This window comes from Brassica oleracea, chromosome C5, assembly GCF_000695525.1.
Source record: "Brassica oleracea var. oleracea cultivar TO1000 chromosome C5, BOL, whole genome shotgun sequence".
NCBI classification, from domain to species: Eukaryota; Viridiplantae; Streptophyta; class Magnoliopsida; order Brassicales; family Brassicaceae; genus Brassica; species Brassica oleracea.
In genome coordinates this window covers 9345597-9364195 of record NC_027752.1, presented here as the reverse complement: position 1 = coordinate 9364195, position 18599 = coordinate 9345597, and the positions used below count along the sequence as shown (strand labels likewise).

At 40.4% G+C, this 18599-nt stretch overlaps 4 protein-coding genes across 4 annotated transcripts; 1 reads left to right on the top strand and 3 right to left on the bottom strand.

Moving 5' to 3' along the window:
- Positions 1-605: 605 nt before the first annotated feature.
- On the bottom strand, positions 606-6168 carry LOC106344455. Its single transcript, XM_013783831.1, has 9 exons — positions 5923-6168; positions 4042-4288; positions 3650-3939; positions 3405-3491; positions 3093-3305; positions 2229-3012; positions 1681-1890; positions 1233-1521; positions 606-1053 (listed from the first exon to the last, which is right to left on the bottom strand). The coding sequence occupies exons 1-9, from the start codon at positions 6166-6168 to the stop codon at positions 606-608; spliced, it is 2814 nt and encodes a 937-aa protein (XP_013639285.1).
- Positions 6169-9395: 3227 nt separating this feature from the next.
- LOC106292526 (ubiquinone biosynthesis protein COQ9-B, mitochondrial-like) lies at positions 9396-11021 on the top strand. Its single transcript, XM_013728129.1, has 6 exons — positions 9396-9799; positions 9886-9993; positions 10072-10233; positions 10315-10486; positions 10563-10636; positions 10704-11021. Exons 1-6 carry the CDS (start codon positions 9509-9511, stop codon positions 10815-10817), a joined length of 921 nt encoding a protein of 306 aa, XP_013583583.1. The 5' UTR covers positions 9396-9508; the 3' UTR covers positions 10818-11021.
- A 2898-nt stretch (positions 11022-13919) lies between these two features.
- LOC106344454 lies at positions 13920-14547 on the bottom strand. The gene is made up of 3 exons (XM_013783830.1): positions 14538-14547; positions 14201-14364; positions 13920-14075 (listed from the first exon to the last, which is right to left on the bottom strand). Exons 1-3 carry the CDS (start codon positions 14545-14547, stop codon positions 13920-13922), a joined length of 330 nt encoding a protein of 109 aa, XP_013639284.1.
- A 132-nt stretch (positions 14548-14679) lies between these two features.
- Positions 14680-18383, bottom strand: LOC106296017. The gene is made up of 13 exons (XM_013732058.1): positions 17848-18383; positions 17550-17702; positions 17242-17454; positions 17068-17157; positions 16869-16985; positions 16516-16785; positions 16251-16407; positions 16083-16160; positions 15890-15990; positions 15607-15777; positions 15435-15509; positions 15246-15356; positions 14680-15154 (listed from the first exon to the last, which is right to left on the bottom strand). The coding sequence occupies exons 1-13, from the start codon at positions 18244-18246 to the stop codon at positions 14816-14818; spliced, it is 2274 nt and encodes a 757-aa protein (XP_013587512.1). The 5' UTR covers positions 18247-18383; the 3' UTR covers positions 14680-14815.
- Between the last annotated feature and the right edge of the window lie 216 nt (positions 18384-18599).

Sequence of the window (18599 nt, the reverse complement as noted above, 5' to 3'; positions counted from 1 at the left end):
TAGATAGAAAATTCAATTTATTGTTCACTGATATAAAACTCATGATATATTTTCATTAATATAAAACTCAAGATTTTTTTCACTAATATAAAACTCATATAATTTTGAGTTTATAGGAAATGAAACGTGGGCTATATATGAGACTAAACAAGTAGATATGATTAGATTGAACGAAAAAGATCATCAAACTCGTGGGAAATGAGTGTAGTCGTTGGGGAAGGAATACAGATATGCAAAGGCAAGTTGAGTAACATGTCCAATTAATATTTGTTTTTAACATCTTTTTTTTTTAACGCTGGATTTCATATTCAAAGGCATGAGCCAAAAGATCCAAGCCGAGGCAAGCCTCAAGGAAAGTACAAAGTTTACACAGCAGCATCATAACAAATGAGATTAAGAGAGAACATAGAAAAAGACAATAACAGAGAAACAAAGAAACCACCATTAGGCGGTGCAGCATGACAAATCTCTCGAACAGAGAATGGAGACTTGAGCTTATTGATGAGGGCTCCCAGCTTCGTGCTCTAAAAGATTACGTACCCAAGAGGGGCCTCCTGAAGCCACATAAGACTGGTAGTGGCGATCCTTAGTAACACTTAAAGCGATCATGGACGCAACTTTATTACTTTCACATGCTCCACCCTCCATTCGCCGAACGTGTGGAGAATATTCAATACCATAGGCCACGTTGGAGAGTCGAAAGATGGATTAAGGAAGGCATCTCTGAGAATAGCTGATAAGGACTCAAAGATGACTTTATTCAATCGTAAACTCCGCATTGACTCAATAGACCATAGGAGAGAACAAAGATCTGCTTCCAGTGGGGTTGAAACATTGGAGAAAGCTCTTGTACTATGGAGGAGAGTCATACCTTCAGGGTTACGGACAATCCAAGCACCTCCACTGTTAACTGAACAATTTAACCATGAAGCCCCAACGTTGCATTTGATCCAATCGTCAGGAGGCTTAGACCAGACCGTGGGACATGAAACTAGAGGAGTTTCTGATCGTCGGGAAACTTCAGCTCTCGCCAAATCTGAGCTTCCATGATGGCTTTATCCACGATATTAGCAGGGTCCAGTCTTTTGTACTCAAAGCAAAAGGCATTTCTTGCTTTCCATATATGTCATAGAAGCCAAGGAGAGACGAGTCCTGCCTCTGGAGATAGCGTATTCATCTTGCTACATTTCATAAGATGATAGAGATTTAGAAAGACCGAGTTAGACCAAGACCCTGATGGAGGCATAGGAACCGCAGAGAGCGACCTAACATGTTGAGCAAACCGACATTGAAAGAGCACATGGTTGATATCTTCACGGCCATTACGACATGAAGAGCATGTCGTATCAATGTTGATGCCTCTCGAACGTAATCTCTCTTTTACAGCCAAAGCACCTGAGAGTATACGCCAGCGAAAATGTCGCAATTTAGGAGTAGTTTTGGCTTTCCAGATAGATTTCCAGAGTAGTTGTTCCACTTGGGGAGTAGGAACCAAAGGAGGAGACTTCAAATCCTCCAAAGCTATAAGCATATCATACCCGCTCTTAGACGAGTATACTCCATTCTTAGTGAGACCCCAAACAACAGAGTCTTAGCTAGAAAGAATAGGCTTAATTTTGAAGATAATCTCTGCATCCTTCTGACTGAACGTTTGAAGGACTAACTTGCGATTTCAAGAACCTGCTTGGGAGTCCAATAAATCATCAACTTTTAGCGTAAGATCAACCAAGGACTCAGGTCCATAGTCTGGAGTACGAGGAACATAATCAATGATCCATTTGTCCCACCACACATTCGTAGATGTACCATTGCCAATCCTTGTAACCAACCCCTGCTGCAACGGTTCTCTGCCATGTAGCAAAATGGGCCAAGCAAACGACGGTCGAGAGCCTAATGAACTTTCCAAAAATGTACTACTACAGAAATAGCGCTGTTTTAAGACTTGAGCTACAAGCGAGTTGGGTTATCCATAATCCTAGCCGCTTGTTTAGCTAATAAAGATTGATTAAACTTCTCAAGATCCTTAAAACCCAGACCTCCCTGATCCTTGGATCTACACAACTTCTACCATGCTACCCATGCAATCTTTTTCCGGTTGTTTCCACTACTCCACCAGAACTCAATCATCGCGCTTCAGAGACTGGCACAGGTCTCTTTAGGAAGACGAAAGCAAGAGATTGCATATATGGGCAGTGCTAAGCAAATCGATTTTAATAGTATCTCTTTACCCCCTTGAGAGAGGGATTTCGAGAACCATCCATTTAAGCGACCTTGAATCTTGCCCCTTATAAAGCTCCGAAGTTGTCTCTTAGACCCACTAAAGCATTCTGGTAAGCCGAGATAGGTTCCCTCACCTCCATCCTTCTCAATTCCCAAGATAGTTTTGAGCTCAACTACCAGGTCGATTGGGACTTTAGATCCGAAAATGATGGAAGACTTTTCCAGATTTAATCTCTGCCCTGACGCGTCACCATACATATCGAGACATAACATAACCTCTTTAGCTTCCACAGAAGAAGCTCTACATATCAACAGACTATCGTCTGCAAACAGCAAGTGAAGTACTTCCGGACCCAAGGAACCAATACCAATTCCGTGTAGATGACCTGAAGCAGTAGAGTTGTTCAAACAATTCACTAAGGCCTCCGCACATAGGATGAAAAGGAAAGGAGACAGTGGATCACCCTGCCGCAAACCACGCGCAGGTTTGATGAAGCCGTGTGAAGCTCCATTCAGTAACACCAAGTAGGAAACAGAGCTAACGCACGCTATGATCCACCGAACCCAAACTCTGTCAAAGCCAAACCTCTCCAATAGTGTCTCTAGGAAACACCACTCAACACGATCATAAGCCTTGGACATATCTGTTTTTATCGCCATGAAATCTTCGGCAACTCTATCGTTCATCTGAAGTGAGTGAACTATCTTGTGCGCAATGATAATGTTATCATAGATGAGTCTACCCGAGACAAAATCTTCTTGTGTATCTGACACCAAGGTTGGTAGGACCACCTTCAGACGATTACAGAAAATCTTCGAGATAATCTTATACTGATTGGTCTCATATCTTGCATCCGAACAGGGTTGGTAACCTTCGGGATGAGGCTCAGTTGTGTGTGGTTCCAACCCATAGGTATGATCGCAGATTCAAAGAAGAGTAGTATCTCCTTAGTGATGGCCGGTCCTACAACGTACCAATACTTGTGATAGAAAGAACCGGTCAGGCCATCTTCCCCGTGGGCACTTCCTCCATTGACGCTCATAGCTTCTTTCCGTATCTCCTCAACAGACAGGAGCCGTAAGTCCTACGTTCATCTCATCTGTGAAACGACTTAAGAAGCAACAAAAAGAGATTCCAGATCCGCAGGGTTCGTGCTTAGAAAAAGATCTCTGAAATATTCTACTGTAATCTCCCCCTTAGAACCTTCAGAAAAATGCTTGTTGCCCAATTCATCCAGCAGCATAAGAATCTTATTCCTCACTTTACGCCCCTTCACAACATTATGAAAATACTTAGTGTTTTTATCACCTTCTTTAAGCCATTCTTCTCTGCACTTTTGTCTCCAAAATTGTCCCTCTCCAATATAAGCAGCAGAGAGATCTCTTTTAAGCCTTTTCATAACAAAACGTCAGGGTTACGCTTTGATACCTCAAGTTCGTAAGCTGCCTTTAGTCTCAAGATTTTCTCATGCGAATTGAGATCAGAAGATTTTTTCCATCTAGATATCTCCTTTCTGCAACTCGAGATATGGTCCATGAGACACGCTTGATTATCATTATCACCCCAACCTTTGATGATTGCTGCTTCAAACCCAACCTTAGCAAACATTCTGTTATCCAAGTAGAACCGCCCCCTATGCAGTTCTCGTAGCTCCAGCACAAAACCAATCAGTAAGTGTCTGTGATCCGATCCCCACATGCCTCCATACTCAACACTAGCTCTGGGAAATAAGTTGAACCATTCATCATTCCCAAAACATCTGTCTAGACGACACTGCACCCAAACCTCATCTCTCCAGCTTCCTCAAGAAATAACATTACCAGAACTACGTAACTCCCTGATCTTACAATCACAAGCCATATTCAGGAAACCCCAGAATGTAGATTCAACTTGCACTGCGCCTCCCAATTTCTCTTCATTTGACATTAGCTCATTGAAGTCACTAGTAAGCAGCCAAGCTTCATTTCTTCTCATTCCAACTTCCACCAAACGATCCCACACATCTTGTCTTCTTGCTCTGACGGGGTCACCATAGACACAAGAAAGAAAGAAAACTACTGATCGACACTGCACATTCATGTCAATAATCCGTTTATCTCCAGAAAGAATTTCAATATCATAACTATTCTTCCAGAGAACAGCCAAGCCTCCACTAAGACCAAGAGGCTCAACTGTAAAAATCTTATCGTAACCCAAATCTTTTTGTAAACCCCCATGTACTCAAACTTCTGCTTCGTTTCCATCAACAACATAATATCCGGAAAGTATTTGCGTCTCATTTCCCGAATGGTTTGAACTGTCTCAGTGCTTCCTGCACCTCGACAGTTCCAACTCCATACACTCATTGGGGAGGCAGCGACTTCAAACTGGAAGCCACCGAATTGGAAATTGGAATCGAAACTTTCTTGGATGGAGACATTGGAACTATATCAGACTTATGTTGGGGTCAAAACCGGTCACGACGGAATCAATGCTTGAAATTTCTCGGAAAACCAACTCTCGATCGATCTTTGAAAGCTAGACATTCCCGGAAAACGGTTAATCAAGTAAAAGGCAGTTTTTCGCGGATGCAAACCGAGGAATGTCGAGAAGAGGATCAGTCTGGATGAGGTCTCGATCGTAAGCAAGGACCGTCTCAACCGAGGTCATCTCGCCCCTGGGCGAGGATGACCCCCGCCGAGGTCACCTCGCCCATGAGCGAAGACGACCCGCGCCGAGGTCATCTCGCCATTAGGCGAGGACGACCCGCACCGAGGTCACCTCGCCCATGGGCGAGGACGACCCGCGCCGAGGTCACCTCGCCCATGGGCGAGGGCCGACCTCCCGTCTCGAAACCGTGCATCCTCGTCTAAATTCCCGTAACACAATCCTCGGGCCCTTGGACGCAATACCCATGTCTCGTCTCGCTTAGGATTATCAAAGAAAGACTTCGGGAAAAGTTATAAAAACTTGGTCGTCGAAATGGTTTCCTGCCTGCCGTATAAAACGGCTATGGTTAGCTTGAACACCAGTTGCCTTAACTATACGGGGAATTGGAATCCTTTCGGAAAAACCAACGGCTGTTTCTTAGGAAAAATCGTAAAAACGTCTAAGTCCCAAAACGGCCCAAAAGGGACCTAAACCGTGGCTAAACGGCCCACTTACGATTTTAGAACATGATTGAGCCCAAGGCTGATATGACGGTCAATTTTTTATTCGCAGAAAAAGATAAATGTCAAGTTTCCGAAGATAATCATGAAGGGTGACGAAAAATGGAAAAGCCCGTCTCGCGACGAATCCAGCCCAGGAAAAGGTGCAAACCGACCTAGAGAGAGTATATAAGGAGGGCTTAAGGCGAGGAGCAAGGGGAGAGCTTTCTCATAGCAAACTTAATACTTAGGGCAATTTAGGCATTTTTTCCGTTTTTACTATCGAGCTGCGACTCGACTAGGTTAGAACTTAGGTGGCTAGACTAGCGAACGTACCGACAGCTCTCGTGGCCTAGGATCTTAGCTGTTGTTCACGCTCAAACGCGAATTCGGAAATAAGACATCTTTGTTCTATTTTCGCTCTTTTACGATTTATTACTTTCGACTCTTTCATATTGATTGTGTTGTGCGTGGCCCAGCAGATAACCAGGACCTTCAGGGAAGGCTAGGTTAGCTTGGCTTTCCTCCGATTAACAAATCTCGACGGTGTGAATTCCGGTTCCCATAACTTACGCTTGCTACCAGACTCCATAGGTGTAAGTGCAAGTTCGAAGGACGAGTTCCTTTTAGAGATAGCTTTCTCGGCCTGAGCTTTCCGTTTCCAGGAGGCCTACGGCGAACAGCTTTAACAGCCTTGCTATCACCAGCAGATGGAGTCTGAGAAAACACACCAATCTGAAAACCCGTAGTGATAGCTGGCTCTAAGCTGCATACTGTACCAGAGCTTTCCGAATCAGAATAGCCTTCTTGACCAGCCATGTTTTTCCTCAACTGATGGTCTAGAGTTGGCGAGCTTGACCAGCCATGTTTTTAACATCTATCCATGCAAATTTCATAGTTTCAAAACCATATCATGTATGCTTTTCTGTCTTTAATTTGAATGCCCTTTTTTAAAAAGAAAAGAAAAACAGTTATTCATGCACCATTTGAGCTTACCTTTAATTTGCGACTCTTATTTATTTGTATTCTGTCGTAGTATATATAGGATTGTAGTACTTGTTGATAAAAAACGAAATTTTATAAACTTAATATCATCTATATAAAAATAAATGCAAGCCTGTATATTCTCGTTAAGGGTTTTGTTTTCTAAGAGCAAGAGAACACTTTAAAAACTTTACATGGTTGACTTACCTAATCGTAGATTCATACGTAATATACAATGATACGAATAACTTTTTTTTTAAATGATTAGAAAACAGTATACGCACATGAAATTTCTAGAAATTATCGAACAATTTCTGCAGTTTCGTTTTGGTTAAACGGGAAAATAACTAATCTTCCATTACAATAAAATACAATATACAAAAGTTCTACATCAACGTATTATATTCGCCGCATGCAAACTAATCCCCATAAACGTGATGTAAATTGCTTACAAAAGAAGTAGCAGTGAAAGTCGATTAATAATAATACACATATTATCACCATAATCGTCTGATCAAAACATGGGCTTACCTAGAAGACGTTGCAATGACCAGGATCAGCAAGATGATAAGCCATGAGATTCCCAACTGGATCTTGACTAGAACTTTAGTAGTTAGCTTGGTAACATAACCCTACGAAAGAAAGCATCGCGAACCGTCCGTTTTTAATCTCTTTAGTCCTCATAACCTAACCGGTTCAAGAGAATTTCTCCCCCCACATCATCGGATAGAACCATACCCCTCCTGGGTAACAAACATCCGGTTTAGGTAAAGAGCTGGAATCCGTAAAACACTCGCGAGACACTGCGTCGTACCATGAGAAATTCTATATGAAATTATAACATGATAAATGGAAACCATTCAAAGCTGTATGAATGATCAATGATCTCAAATTCTCGGTATTCACGTTCTTTTTGGACTATAACCAACAATAACATTAAACATGCTAATTGTAAAAACGCAGGTGGGCCGTCTCTTAAGCTTAGGTTTCTCTTTAGAAGGCGGTACGGGGATGTACTTTGGATTACCGGAACAAATCGGTAGCTCGAAGATGAAAGTGTTCTCCTTTGTACAAGAGCGATTCAATGGGCGAATTAACATTCGGTCATCGAGACTCCTTTCTAAAAGATAAAAAGAAGTTCAAGTCAAATATGTGGCTCAAGCAGTTCCGACATATGTGATGTCGTGTTACTTGTTCCCACAAGGCATTACCAATAAATTAAGGAGCACAACGTCTAATTTCTGGTGGAGCTCAAAACAGAACAGCAGAGGTTTACATTGGATAACATGGGACGAGATCTGTACCCCCAAAGATTCGGGGGGACTAGGCTTTCGAGATTTTCATGACTTCAATATAGCTCTTCTTTCAAAACAATTGTGGAGACAAATTCATTATCCAAACTCCTTACTAACACGTGTTTTAAAAGGGAGATACTACAATCATACCTCTCCAGTAGAAGATCGGCGTACATACTCACCATCTTATGGATGGCGTAGTATTATGGCTGCAAAACCTCTACTCATATCGGGTCTACGGAAAACAATTGGTACGGGTCGAGATACGAGGGTTTGGAGTGAGTTTTGGGTTCCAGATGAAGTGGCTCGACCACCTAGACCTGTCGACCACATTGTATACAGACTACCCTAACTTCTTGTTCAGTCCTTTATTAGGAATGATACCAAGGAGTGGGATACACAGCTTTTACGGGAGTTCTTTCACCCAGTTGATTTCCTTTTGATTCTTGGGCTAAAGCCCTCTCGCTCTCATGCTCCGGATGGATATGTTTGGAACCACACAAAATCAGGAGTTTATTCTGTTAAAACCGGTTATGACCTACTCCGATTGACCAAGTTGAGTCTTTCACGTGAAGAGGTTATAGAACCAAGTATCACAGGCCTACAGAGTCATGTGTGGAAGATAAAGGCCCCAAGCAAGATGAAGCATTTTTTTGTGGCAGGCTATCTCGGGATGTGTAGCGACGGCAGAGAGGCTCATGTATAGACACCTGGGCACCGATAGGAGTTGTCCTAGATGTGCTAGTCCAGTGGACTCGATTAATCATCTTCTTTTTGTATGTCCTTCAGGTTTGGGCTTTATCGGACTATTCGTCCCTTCCGGGTTACTCCCCGAGTACATCCATATATCAAAACATGAACCTCCTGTTTTGGAAGAGAAAGGAGGTGGCTTCGCTGAGACCACAATTCGATACCTTCCTATGGATCTGTTGGTACATTTGGAAGGCAAGGAACGACAAACTTTTTAAAGGGAAAGAAGTACTCCCAATCGACACTCTACGACACGCGGCTCTTGAAGCAGAATGCTGGAGAAAAGCCAACGAGCAGGAGGAAGCAAATTAGGATCATGACGATCCCCCTGCTTCAGAAGTTGAGACAGTGCCCCCTTGGATGCCCCGAATCTCTACTTGCCAAATTGATGCATCATAGATCAATAATGGCAGTGTCAGTGGCTTAGGGTGGAGTCTTAAGGATCAAATGGGCTCAGAATACTTTGGATTACGGGCGTGTCACAGGAGCCTCTCATCTTTGCATGCTGAGATGGAAGGTTTACTTTGGGCAGCCTCTTGTATGAGAGACAGAAGGATAACCTCGGTACGGTTCGAGACGGACTGCTCGGACTTAGTGGAAATGGCTACAAACCCGATGGATTGACCAGCGTTCACGACAGAGATCGAGGCGTTCCAGAGGCTACATGAGGACTTCGAGGATGTGAGTCTGTCTCATATTCCTCGAAGTCGGAATGGTCGGGCATACGCGTTAGCAAAAGAGGCAAGGATCAGAGGCTATACTTTCTCCCATATAGATCAGATCCGAACAGATGGAGATGCTCCTCGGAGAATCGGCTCGTCTGTTTTCCATTTGATCTTAGCCTAGATAGGCAGACGAAAAAAAAAAAAAAAAAAAATTGTAAATCCTCGAAATGGGTTATTTAGTATATTTCCATATTGATTTCATCGTTTACGCAAATAACCATAAATAGTTGGCAAAAATACTAATAATAAATTAAACAAACGCCCAATTCGATTTATTCAATCAGCATCGATCACTACCGACTTTCGCGACAAGCAGGGATCAATCAAAGGAAGAAGCTCTTTTACTTTCCGCGTGGCAACGATCTCATCCACGTGTCACCAAAACTCAACCCCCTCACTCCGGCAATGTTCCGAACGGCGGCGAGACGTCTTCTCGGAGCTGGTTTCACAACCAGCCGCCTCCTCCGATTACCCAAGCCCCGGCCCACCACCATCATCCCTTACTCTTACTGCACTTCCTCGACCGAATCGCCGATTGGTAATCAATCCGTAAACCCTAATCAATCGGATCCCACCGCGACGTCTTCTTCGACGGCTAGAGAGGAAGGGCATCGTCGAGATGAGAACAGCAGGAAACCGAGAGCTGAGTTTGAGGAAGAGCAGGCTCGTGTCCTCGCCGCGTCTCTTCGCCACGTGGTGTGTGTGTGTGTGTATTCTTCTCCAAATTCATCTTTTTCAATCTTTAATCTGTTTTTTTTTGTTTTTTTGTGAGTTTGGTGCAGCCGAGGTTAGGTTGGACGGAGGAAGCCATGATTGCAGGTTCCAGAGACGTTGGTGTGTCTCCTTCCATTGTTGGCTCTTTCTCCAGGAAAGAAGCTGCTCTTGTTGAGGTTAAATCTCACTTTCTAGAGAATCATGAAAAGTTTTAAACTTTTTGACTCTTGTTGTTGACTTTCGTTCTTGCTCAGTACTTCATGGATGATTGCTTGCAACTCCTTATCGATAGAGTAGACTCTGGGTTGGATTTGCAAAACCTGATTCCAAGTGAACGTGTTTCGAAGCTCGTCAGGATTCGCTTAGAGATGCAGATTCCTTACATGTCCAAATGGCCTCAAGCTCTTAGTATTCAAGTAAGTTTCTTTTTGTGATAAAGTCTTTTTTAAGCAAGTCCTGATGTTTGAATGGATTTTATTTGGCAAAAAAAAAAACAGGCCCATCCGGTGAATGTTCCGACGAGTTTTAAGCAGCGGGCTATGTTGGTTGATGAGATATGGGACACTGTTGGTGATGGAGCCTCGGATTTGGATTGGTATGTCAAGCGCACTGTTCTTGGAGGAGTTTACTCGACCACCGAGATTTACATGCTTACAGATAACTCCCCAGGTCCTCAAGTCCTCTTTTGGATACCTTGTTATGTGTTTGAAGAAAAATAACATAATCATCGTCTCATGTTGAGCAGAGTATCGTGATACATGGGCATTCTTGGATGACAGAGTCAAAGATGCTTTTGATCTGAAGAAGAGCATACAAGAGGTAATATAAAACCTTTCTCGCTACGCTTGAAATTGAAAGGGATTTAAATTCACATATTGTGTGGCAGGCCAAGTATTTTGCACAAGACATAGGAGCTGGAGTTGGGAAATCGTTTCAAGGACTCATGAATGGAGTTATGCAGACCATGTCCACAAGGGGTGGTCGTAGCTCTGCGTTTTGAAGAAATATGACACCTTCACACAATAAATTTGCTTTATCCTTTTATGATTATCTAGTATTTTGAGTTTGAGATGTGCTCTAATAATGATATTAGTATGTATGACTTGAAGTGTATAAACTTTTATTCAACACGAGTCGCGAATCACTATGCTCTCTTACCCGGGACTGAAAGGACCAAGAAGAGATGCCTTAATGGTTTTGGTTTCTGCTGAAAGACATTACCGGGTCGTTCGTTTTCTCGTCTGTTATTTCTTTCTAGCTGTTCCATCTATGTATTCATCTAGATTTTAAGGGGCTATTCGTTTTTTCCATGTATATAGTGGATTTATGTTGGTTTTTTTATTTTTATTTCTATTTAATAAATAAATTAAAAATATATTACTGTTTTGATTTAGTGATATGTTTGATATTAATTTTAACTATACTAATTTTTATTATTTAGTCTAAAATATATTTACACTGAAATTATTCTAAAATGTAAATTTTGACATTTATAAATTTTCATTTCATATAAATTTATAAATTTTTATTTAAATTGCATTAAAACTTAACTACAACTATAGATTCTAATAAAACTCAAAGTAGAAACTCAAATTTGAATAAACTTCCAAACAACTCAAAGTAGAAACTTAAATTTTATAAAACTGAAATTGAAAAGATAAAAAAGGCAATTGTAACAGCATCATGTACTCATTGCTATATTAAAACAAGTTTTCATTGCTAAATCAAAATGTTTTCAACAAATAATCATCTTGAATCTTCACCCTCTTCACTCATCTGCTCCATTACTATCAAGACAACCCAAAAAGAGAAACAACCTTGCCATATAAAAAGGTCTTGGTCAGTCAATCAACAATGGGACAATCAAAGACATTCACAACAAAGCCAGGAGAAATGTTTTATTTCTCTCACTAAAACGCCATAAACCGGAACATGAAATAGAACCTTCAAGCGATCACAAATGGTTTATTCATAAAAAACAGAAGGATAGCACAATTACACATAAACCACACAACATAGCTTTGATACATAGTTACATAACCGAGTTAACAGGCAGAAACAACAAACCTGAGTAACTTCAGAGACAGGTTCTGGAGGTTCTACGAGCTTATCAGACGCAGTGGTAGCTAGGGAAGAAGATTCAGAATCATAAGATGGCTTTCGAGCAAAGACATTCCCTAAAGAAAATCAAACTCGATGTCAAAAAGAATCGAATTCAATTTTTAAAAGCTAATCCCATATAATCGTGCTCCAAATCACAAAACAAAAACATCCACTAAACATTTCCTTTCATCATTTTCAGCTTATAAGCTCGATACTATTACCACTAAACAAGAAGAACCCACTATCCGATTAACCACTAAACACCAATCTCAATCTAAGGCTGGATTTTTCTTAGTGCCACAAAGCTAAATCACAGTAATTGATCACGACTTTGCAAGATACATAGAGAGAATGTGCTAGAGAGAGAGTGTGCTACTGTCTATTGTCCTAATTCATAAACACATAATATGAACACTAAGAGAAGATCAATTTGAAGGAACCAGTTGAACTGAACTGAAGATCGACCATTAAACTCAAGAGAACTAGCACAAGGAAGCACAAGCAACAACGTATATATGTATGATGCTAATATGGAAGTCTAGTTCCTCTTGCCATCTGTAGAATAATAAACTCACGCGTACCCTTCATCACTCTATCACCTGCTGGTATGTATTGAACATGCTCATCATGTTGTTCATCACCATGTTGTTCATATGATTTCATTGGTTCCCAATGTGAAAAACCACATACTTCATGCTGTGAATCTCGAATGAAGTTATAGAAAGCCATTGTTGTTGTCACAATCTTAACCCATTTCCTAAGCTTATACTTGGGGTGTTTTCTGTCTAGGATCCTCCATTTAGATTTCCATATACCAAAAGTCCTCTCAATTACTGATCTCAAACCAGAATTCGTACGGTTAAACAATTTGCTACTGTTTGATGGTGGATCTCCTCTACTAAACTGATCTATATGGTACCTAGTTCTGCGATGGGGACCTAAGTAACCATCCCTGGTTGGATAACCTTAGTCGACTAAGTAGTACTTTTCAGGTGGAGGGCGAGGAAAATAAGCTTCTTCAATAGCACAATATGGTACCACCTTTGTGTCATAAAAGGTTAAAGCTATCTTTCATAAAAGCACATCAATAGTGCATTTTGGGGTTCTTTCATTTACTTTGTATTGGGACTAATCATTTCACTTTCACATATCAATTTCATAAACAAATTATTATTATTATATGTTATTAATAATTGCATTAAGCTCAAAATCACATCCAGTCATTATCCAATCATTTTAAGTTGAATAGAACTCTTTTTTCCTTTTGCATACTGATATGGTAAGCACTCAGATTATTTATATAAGATGAATATTTGTAGATACAACAATAGCACACGAGAACAAACAGATTTCTTAGCCATATTAAAATCTGAAAAAAAAAGATGAAGAACAAAAAAAAAATTTGGAAGTAAACAAATAAATATATATATGTAAACTGTAATTATCAAAGAGATATTTCATAACCCATCATCATCTTCGTGTTATTCTTTATATCTTGAATAGTTAAGTTTACACCGGTCATTTGATACCTGAAACCCAAGAAATTTGGTTGTTTTCAAAAATTGTAACCATGTTTACCCAATTCCATATTCTAGAATAGAAAATGAATCATCTATTAATAAAAAAAAAAAAAGAGTTTTGTTTCCATTCTATTATTACCATGACAATCAATCAGGTCTGTTTAGATTATTGGTTGATATCTACATCTCCAAGACAATATCTGTAATCATCAAAGAAATTGAATTTAGATTTGCTATTCCATTTTTTGTTTATATCCTTCTGTCATTCATTTATTTATTTATTTTTAAAATTCTTACACTTTTCATCTTTTCGCATTTTTATTTGTCCTTATGATGTATATATTATATGCTTTTGAATTTGATCTAACTAAATATTGCAGTAAAACAAGCCATATAAACTTTGTTACATACTTACATTTATAAAATATATGATGAGATAAACTTTTAAATTTATGACATAAATAAATAAACATATCTGTTTAGAAAATCTCACATTCAGAATCAGTCTTGTTCCATTTGTTGGCGTCGACACTTGAACGAGCTTCATCTATAATTTTATGATTCTCCAAATACTTTTTTGCAGTATTATTTGAACTTTGTGGAGGTATCTTCTTGTTGAGGATTGTCCTTAGCATCTGCACACATACACAACATAAGAAAGATGTTTGTAGTTTTACATAAATATACTTGAATTCACTCGTCTTTACAATTTAAAGTATAGGCTGAATCATTTGATAATATATATGTAGACATAATATACCTTTTCCATTCGTGTATTTGGGAATGAATCTCCTCTAGACAAATCAAGAAGAGGAGGTGGAGTTTTGAAGCCACTTGTGCAAACAAACATCTTCTTGAGAAGAAAAGAGAGCGATTTCTTTTTTCCGATAGTAACATCTGTATTAACTGCAGTGAGATCTTTACCTGAATAGCTTTTAGAAGATAAAGATGATCATATTGGTCCCATGTTTTTAAAGACACAGTAAACACAAATTCCTGAAGCCAGCGAAGCGCCAGCACATCGAAAATTGGGCTCAAGTCCCTATAAACCCTCGAAATCAGTTTCTTATGACTTCAAGTCACCACCTCTCTAGTACTTGATCCCATCTTTGTGGAATTTGTTGAATGTCGGTTCACCTTAATAACATTCTATATAAAACATGGTTTATGATATCGAAATCGAGTAACTAGTACACATGGATTTGTCGGTTCTTTACACTTCCTCACCTGAAGCAACTATAGAAAATTTAAGTAAAGCTTTTATATTGGATCAGGCCGTACAGAAATTACATTTAGTGTGTAAGGTAAATGTACAAACTTACTTTGAAGCTTAAAAGCTTTTAAACTCAGAATTCAAAATCATTTTTTTTAATAACTATTCGTCTCCACCACATGCACAGCAGACATTTGAGCAACATTCAAAGCAGGCGATGCAAGCAAGCGCTGTGAAGAGCTGTGTGAAGACAAGGACACATTGATCATTGAGCTTAGTGCAGCACTGGACACAACACATGCAGCAACATTTGTTGCATAAGGAGACACAGCAGCTCGAGGCAGCCTTCACGAACTTCTCAGCAGCGTCAGGCGCTCTCTGTTCTCCAAATCCTGGTGGAACATTCTCTCTGGTAACTGTTGTATCACCAAAGCCTATCCCAAAGTTTTGTAGTGGGATTGTTCTTGATATCAGCTTCTGTTTCTCGCCATTGCGTCCCGTCTGTTAAAGTATTTGGTGAACATATGAGTTAAAAACAAGTCTGACTTGGTCGAATGACTTAGTTCATAACTTCTAGATATGGATAAAATACCTGTTTCTTTCCGCCAGTGTCACTGGGTTTCAGTGCTTCTTCTGTGTTCTCCAACTGGATCATTCGAGTATACTCAGATGGTACGCCGGTTTGGATGCTTAGTTTAGTAATCTGAAACGCAGTAACAATAAAGCAGAATGAAGAAGATAATCATGAAGACAAACTAGAGTTACTGAATTGCAAACAAACCTTTTCTATTAGCTGTTTGTCTTCCGAGAACCATGCCTTAGCAGTTAGCAAGTCAATCACATTCTTTGCAAACACCTGAAAATATTAAGGGAATGACAGTTTATGTTAAACCTGAGTGTCTTTAGAAGAAAGCGCCTTAAGAATATGATAATGAGAAGGAAGGTGATCTTACCTTATCAAGAGGTATGTCTTTTGCACTTTGTACAGTCAAGTCTGCAGAAAAGCTGCTCATGTCTCCTAGCAGACCATTGGCTTTCACATTCTCAGGGAACTTTCCTCGGTATCTCCCATATATCATCAATGGACTTGCAGACGTCAGATCCGGAATATTTGAAGGGTATACCTATTAGTAATCACAGGTTCCACTTTCAGTTTCCAGGCATTAACTTCATATAGTTGAAGGAAACAAAAACGATTTGCCAGAAAGCAAGCAATCTTGGGATAGAGAGGCACACCTCAATTTCATCAAGATTCTGAAGGGGCTCAATTGTTATATTCAAAAGAACAGTGGACAAAGCCCTTGTAAACAATTTGTCTAATCGTTCCTCGATGTGATCTGTACATCAGATAGATGAAAAATGTTTAAGAAAATATACATAAGATATAACCTTTTCCCTTTAATTCACAATACGGAGTCAAAAGTTTTACCAGTATTATAAACTGATTCGTGCTGTCCCCTGGATAGATTTGCAAGCATCTGCAGGAAGTAGTGGTTACAGAATATACCTGCAATATTTTAAAGAGTCCACATATGAGAAGGTAGGTAAAAAGATAATCCTGGTCCTCTCACATTAAAACCTTGGAGAGAATAATTACCTAACCCAAAAGTGTGTATCCGTGGACACACTGATCCAGCACTAGCAAGACGTTTCTTCATTGCATCACAAATGTGTCTCTCATCTTCAACAGACCCATCTGTTACGAAGAAGATCATAGGAAGGGAGCCACGAGTATTCGATAGCATTTCCACAGCCTGAAAGTATTAAAAGAAGTTGGCCAAATTAATGCCAGGACTTGATCTGAGGGACTATAACCACCAATCTGTTAAGCTTTTTAAACTACAAGTGAGCAGCGTAAGTACCTTCTCTAGGGGAGGAAGCACGTTTGTACCATCTGCGACAACAAAGTTCTTGTTCATCCACTCAATGCCTCTTTCAACAGTATCTGGAGTAGCCGGCTCCATTGATGTCGAAAACAGAGAAGTATCATCGCTGAAAGTCATAATATTGAAGGAATCTCCCGGATTAAGCTTAGATAGAGCTGCCGATATCGCATTGTTTACATTCTCGAGAGGTTTTCCAGTCATGCTTTTACTTATATCAACAACAAATACTACCTCCCGCTTGAACGCCTGAAGTAAAACAAAAGGAAACTTAAAGATTGTACTTAAGATAGCATTTACTACACAGAAAAAGAGGTGTAAAATCATCAAACCTTAGTTCTTTGTTGCTTTCCTGGAAAAAGATAGAAAGAAAATATCTCTCTCTGATCAACATCTTGAACAGGCGCAGATTGAAGGAAAAGTCCACCAACTATACTACTTGAAGAGGCCTACGAAAAATAAATAAAGAGATAAGCAATCTAAAATGGAGCACAAACAGAGGTTATTCAAAGCACCAGTGAGACTTCATACCGTATAGGAAAAGCTAAAATCTGTGTTCGACCACTTCAAAACATCAGCTTCATATGAAAACCTCAACTTCCCTGCGTTCCTCATCTTTTCCTGTAATACAAGAAGGAAGAAGATAAGTTAATAGACCCCCTGAAATATCATGGACCGTGTTCAGAAAGATATATGAAACCACACCTTTAGCGGGTGACTGCATCCTTTGCAGAGAACTTCCGTTCCAGTACCGGCGTTAACACTCAAGTAAATCTTCTCTCTCTTGGAGATTTTCTTCACAGCAGGAGTCACATACTCAGGAAAGTGAAAAGGAATATCGAGGAAAAACTCTCCTTCGTTATACGTCAACTTCTGGGACCAAGACATCTTGATAGAGAGGTTGGTGCCTCCATCAACCTGAAAAACAAGACAATACCCAATATTCAGAAAGATGAACAAGCAAACAGGATTAAAAAAAAAAAAAACCTTTGAGCTGACACTTCCGACATCACCTGTGGTATTGTGATGGTGAATATGTTTGGTTTCAAGAAACCTCCACTTTGAGGTTGTGCCGTCTTCTCCAACTCATGTCCATCTTCAGCAGTGATCAACTGTGTTGTGTAAGACTTTCTAGGAATCTCAACCTCAACACCTAGAATTGAGCCCTGTTAGCCACACAAATATTAGCTTGAGATCCATCAATGCTCAGAGTTTGAGCTAAAGGACTAATGAAACCCTAACAGTGAGCTAATTTTCACAACGGAAGATCTCACATTTTCCCGGGAAAATCCCAATAAGAAAAACCCTAACCTGTTCACCCATGGGAATAGCGATACGGCAATCGCATCGCTTGCTTCCCATAACGCAATGCACACGCCACGATCCGGTGACGGTGACGAGAGCCGTGTCGAGATAGCAGTCGACGTCGAGCTCAATCGCGTTCAACTGGAGAGGAATCAGAGCCGGAGGGTCGCACCTGCCGTGCACGTGAGGCTGGTAGCTAGGCAGGTCCGGGTTATCCACGATTCCCGGCTCGTGTATCACGGCGTAAACCATTGGCGCCGTAGGGAGGTGAGCATGCGCCGCGGAGGCGGCTCTCTCCATCGGGGACGCTAGCCTCGGCGCCGCGACGGCTCGGTCGTTTCCGAAATAAATCCGTTTCGCGAGTTTGAGACCGTCCTCCACCGCCCTCGCGAAATCCTCCGCCATCTTTTACCGAAGAGAGAGACGCTGTCTTAGGCTTTGGTTGCTTCTCTCTTTCGTTTCCAGATAACTAACAATTTGAGAAGACGAATCGAATCGTTGAGTTGAATCGTTTCGGTTTGTTTCTTCTGAGTTGAGCCGCGCATTATATTTTTTCACTAACATTTTATTTAATTTATACGAATTATGTGTATTACTAGAGTACCCTTGCCTTTTTCTGTTTATTACGGAAATGTCCTTTCTTTTTTTGAAGATCCAACGGTTGAGAGCTCTGTTAAGTATGCCGACAAGATGGGCGAATCAGCTATATCCGGATTTATTTTTGTCAAGGAATCGCTTCAAGAGGATATGGTGGACCT